Genomic DNA, 5207 nt, shown 5'->3' on the forward strand with positions numbered 1-5207 from the left:
ATGTCATGACGATGAAAGGCACTTGGGCAATATATTGTGTGGTTTTTGTCATAACACACGAGGCGTTTAAGTAACAATGCCAATCATTTTCTGTTGTGCAGGTCCAGTGTCACTTTCACCTAAAAATATCGCAGACACTGATGAGCCTGATTTGGGGTAGGTGAACACAAGATGCCAGTTTACAAACTTCTGTTATCAAATTAAACGATAGTTCCTTTCAAAAAATGTCGTAGTGCAATATTAAATCTGTTTGTAAGCTCACTGCTAATGAGGTAGTGGATCCAGAATGTTGCTTTCCAAAAAGCAGTTCATATTGAATACATTAAGACGAGTCATAATTTTAAGAATTCATGTAACGTTTCGGTCTCGTCATTTTCGTTTGTACTGTAGGGTTTTGTAGCCTAGCTGTGTCGTTTATCTTTTGTAGGAAAAAAGTGGAAAAAACAGACTTTATGTTTTTCTATATGACAAACGGGGTGAAAGTGTTTAAGTCGGACCGCATTCACGGAATTTCTGAATTGACGGGAATTCGGCAAGACTTTTGCCCATTTCGCGTAATCCGAAAAAAAGGCAGCCAGGATTGAGGGTTTTGCCAGGATGTGCAAGGATACGTCTAAAACAAGCCTATTTTGCCAATCCGTAATCTTCTGTATTTTGTGTGTGTGGTGCTTTAGCTCCTTGTTATGGTTTGCGGAGCGACTCGGACACAGATTGATAACGGACTCTCATGCTCGAGAAACTGTCTCACTACGCGAAGTAACAATGTGCCGAGTGAGCTCAGGTAGCAGAGCACTTGACTCAAAACCCGAATCAATAAAATCAATCATTTTAAAGAACATTTGTTTTTAGGAACAGCCCAATGGGCGCTTGTAACCCCGCGCGTCGATTGCCGGTAATAGCTCTTAATGAACTCGGCCTGGCACGCAATATACCTCTTGCAGTAGAATTGGAATGTTACGATTAACCAGGAAATTCATTTATCTAAATTGTTCACCTGTTGTATCAAAATTAAATCATATAATTGTCATGTGCATGGCAGGTTGACGTTGCCAGACGAAAAACTGGCAGCACGTGTCAAACAACTGAAATCGGAACTGTTTGCCATATTTGACGGGACCAAAGAAAGTGACCGTCATAAGCTGTACTGCCGAGGTGGAGTATCCCGACGTGAGTTTCACTTCATTGCTGCCTTATTCAATAATGGTCTCCCCACCCAACACGGTCTTTAATTAAAAAAGCTAATCGTGTTTATTACTTTTGTAGTTACAATGACATGGTACTATTTACTGTAATCCAGTACTTACACAAAATTATTCACACACTAACATCTTGCTTAGTTGGTGACAAAACGTAATGATTATCAATCAATAGGAGAAATTATGTATAACGCCATCTCAATCGAAGGATGCACGTGTCAACTTTACTAAGGGTAAAAAACAGGTGGGGTTCAGACCCTTTTTGATAGGTGCCACTAAAGGAAAGATCTTTATTCTTTAACCTCGTACTATACGGTTTTTTTCGGTGTATTTTGGGAGTACCCTCAGTATAGCGGTGGTCACGTAGCCCATGTAAAGAAATCGTTGATCCAAGATGTTTGCCAGATAGTGAAGTGAAATGCCTTTGATGGCACCAGAAGTTTAAATGAAAGACCACGGGTATTTGTTTTTATGTTGGTCCAGAAATTCAGTATAAATGTGTCATTAAAGTAATTCGCTGCACCTGGCACTGAACACACTATTGGCAAAGATCTACATAGGAGCCTCGGGGTGCGGCAGTCTGTTCCGCTCATAAGAGAGTGAGGTATTTTCTTATAAACAATTTCTGAAACTGTTTATTACAGGATCGCTGGATGGATATGGAGGACTTGGCTACCTTCAAGAAGGCCAGGAAGACCTTGTGATGGATATTCTCTTATCTCTATTCTCCAAGCACGGAACATTGTCTTTGAACGTACGTAAGAGTGGTTTACTGATTTAGTTTTGATGGCCTTCATACAGTAGCATAACATGTACACACATTGTGTCACGAAAGTAGCAGCCCGTTTTACAAGAAATGGTTAGGAAAATGTTGATGTATTCGTATGTATTTCATCGCATTATTGGAAATAATGTTTTTGGCATTGAAACTCCTGATGGAACTTGTGACTATTTGCAAGCTTTGGCGTCAATACTTTCGGCGTTTATTGTTGATTAATTTGTTTTTTAGGGGTACAGTTTTACTGCCTTGTTTTTCTAAAACCGCAGCTTCAGGCTTAAAGACAAAAAACGTAACAATACTTTCTTATGCGATGTTACATTCACGCTTCTGAGATTTATTATTTGTACTATAAGTGTGTGTCTGTCTGTCTAATTAAAAGACCACTGGATCGACGTACTAGTATATGTAACATTTTGTTTTGTTAAACATAAACGTTTCATTAACATACAATTCTTGTTTTTGATCCCGTACGATGTACAGTTCAGAGAGTTCGTTGTCGTAACAGAGGCATCGGAATCTCCTATTATTAACACAAAGAAGATGAACAATTAACGGTTTTTTTCTTTTAATGTGGAGTGCTCACCCATTTGCAAACGGAGTGTTTCGCTTTCATTGAAATCCGCTTGTAATGCCTAATTATTTTCTCTCGGGGTTATCAAATACTGTTGAAAATGGGTAACACTGTGGTACTTTTGTTGTGTCTGTTTTAGATGGCTGACTACTTGATGAGGGTACTGCTGCCGGAGGTTGTTGACAAAATATTTGTCAGCCAGTCATGAAAGAAACATTAGATATTGTAAACATTTGTTACAATGTGTTTTGGTGATTTTGGTTAGATGTGTGTTTTAGATTATGTACAGTCAATGTTTTTCCTGATCAAACTTGCTGCTATTGAACTTTTTGTTCAATAAAAACGCCAATGAAGTATATACAAAGTATACATTAAATGCAATCGTTTTCGAATCATCAGTGATCGGTCATCATCGAACCAAAAGCAATTTCAATGTTCAAACAAATAAACAAATATAAAACATCAGGGTAGCATAGTAAACGCGGTGTTAACCTGCATATTTCGAGCTTTTGGAATGATATGAGAACAGGTCAATGCTTTTTTTAGTCTTATGTTTTAAAGTTTTGTTGTTGATCTACATGTATTAACCATTCAAGAACTTTGATTGAACAACAGTTTAAGATATTGCCATCAACACAATATTCAATGAACAGCTATTTATGCGTTTAGTTATCAGTTTGATGGTATATGTATGTGTTGTTTATAATGATGTAACAGAGAATTAAAGCTTTGTCATGAATGATCCGGAATGCACCACCTCTATTATTGTCACTATGGCCATGTTACTGCTCACTACATCTATCGTCACGCTCATAAGAAAAAATACCTATCTCAGTGTTAGACATGTCTGTGGTGAAACTACAGGGGGAGCTACTGGAAGGGTATATATCATGTGTAAGAGAGTACACAGTCTTAGACCATCGGAACCATTGCCACGGTAACGTAAGCAAAACTGCCGAACACTTTTTCTTTATGATGCAGAACAAATTGTTTTGAAAATGTACGGAATGCAGAATCTCTTTATGGGTTGATTTGCAGTTTTGCCGACTGAAAATGTTGCGGTCACCTTTTTATTTCACGTTATGCTGTGGTAACAGCCGAAGATGGGCAGTTCGCAAATTAAAATGAGATAAGCAGATTGTTCAGAAACCAAAGACGTTCCAGAACATAAAAAATGACAGAGGCAATTACCGTATGAGCGTGACGCTATGTTCGTCTGCGTGTGACTGTCTCTCTCTCTCTCGCTCCCTCCCTCCTTACCTCTCTCTCTTCCTCCCTCCTTTGCTCCCTCTCTCTCTCTCCCTCCGTACCTCTCTCTCCCTCCCTCCCTCCTTTGCTCCCTCTCTCTCTCTCTCTCTCCCTCCCTCCTTACCTCTCTCTCCCTCCCTCCTTTGCTCACTCTCTCTCTCCCTTCCTACGTACCTCTCTCTCTCCCTCCCTCCTTTGCCCCCTCTCCCTCTCTCCTCTCCCCTCCTTTGCTCCCTTTATCTCTCTCTCACTCTCTTTCTCCGTACCTCTCTCTCCCTCCCTCCCTCCTTTGCTCCCTCTCTCTCTCTCCCTCCTTCCTTACCTCTCTCTCTCCCTCCCTCCTTTGCTCCCTCTCTCTCTCCCTTCCTACGTACCTCTCTCTCTCCCTCCCCCCTTTTCTCCCTCTCTCTCTCCCCCCTTACCTCTCTCTCTCCATCCCTCCTTTGCTCCCTCTCTCTTTCTCCCTCCCTCCGTATCTCTCTCTCTCCCTCCCTCCTTTGCTCCCTCTCTTTCTCTCACCCTCCTTACCTTTCTATCTCCCTCCCTCCTTTGCTCCCTCTCTCTCTCTCCCTCCTTTGCTCCCTCTCTCTCTCTCTCTCACTCTCTTTCTCCGTACCTCTCTCTCTCCCTCCCTTCATCCTTACCTCTCTCTCTCCATCCCTCCTTTGCTCCCTCTCTCTTTCTCCCTCCCTCCATACCTCTCTCTCTCCCTCCCTCCTTTGCTCCCTCTATCTCTCTCTCTCACTCTCTTTCTCCGTACCTCTCTCTCTCCCTCCCTTCATCCGTACCTCTCTCTCTCCCTCCCTCCTTTGCTCCCCCTCTCTCTCTCCTTTCCTCCGTACCTCTCTCTCTCCCTCCCTCCTTTGCTCCCTCTATCTCTCTCTCTCACTCTCTTTCTCCGTACCTCTCTCTCTCCCTCCCTTCATCCGTACCTCTCTCTCTCCCTCCCTCCTTTGCTCCCCCTCTCTCTCTCCTTTCCTCCATACCTCTCTCTCTCCCTCCCTCCTTTGCTCCCTCTATCTCTCTCTCACTCTCTTTCTCCGTACCTCTCTCTCTCCCTCCCTTCATCCGTACCTTTCTCTCTCCCTCCCTTCCTCCGTACCTCTCTCTCTTCCTCCCTCCTTTGCTCCCTCTCTCTCCCTCCCTCCTTACCTCTCTCTCTCCCTCCCTTCATCCGTACCTTTCTCTCTCCCTCCCTTCCTCCTTACCTCTCTCTCCCCCTCCCTCCTTTGCTCCCTCTCTCTTTCTCCCTCCCTCCGTATCTCTCTTTCCCTCCCTCCTTTGCTCCCTCTCTCTTTCTCCCTCCCTCCGTATCTCTCTCTCCCTCCCTCCTTTGCTCCCTCTCTCTCTCTCACCCTCCTTACCTATCTCTCTCCCTCCCCCCTTTGCTCCCTCTCTCTCTCTCTCTCTC

General features: G+C 43.3%; 1 protein-coding gene across 1 annotated transcript in view; it reads left to right on the plus strand.

Moving 5' to 3' along the window:
• Positions 1 to 3828, plus strand: part of LOC138954273 (uncharacterized) — a 10222-nt gene extending 6394 nt beyond the window's left edge. Inside the window, exons 4-7 of the mRNA XM_070326156.1 lie at positions 102 to 156; positions 1040 to 1167; positions 1841 to 1950; positions 2688 to 3828. Coding sequence (XP_070182257.1) covers positions 102 to 156; positions 1040 to 1167; positions 1841 to 1950; positions 2688 to 2756 — 362 coding nt within the window. The 3' untranslated portion in view covers positions 2757 to 3828. The remainder of the gene's footprint in view (positions 1 to 101; positions 157 to 1039; positions 1168 to 1840; positions 1951 to 2687) is intronic.
• Positions 3829 to 5207: the final 1379 nt, after the last annotated feature.

This window comes from Littorina saxatilis, unplaced genomic scaffold (genome assembly GCF_037325665.1).
Source record: "Littorina saxatilis isolate snail1 unplaced genomic scaffold, US_GU_Lsax_2.0 scaffold_1044, whole genome shotgun sequence".
Taxonomy (NCBI): Eukaryota; Metazoa; Mollusca; class Gastropoda; order Littorinimorpha; family Littorinidae; genus Littorina; species Littorina saxatilis.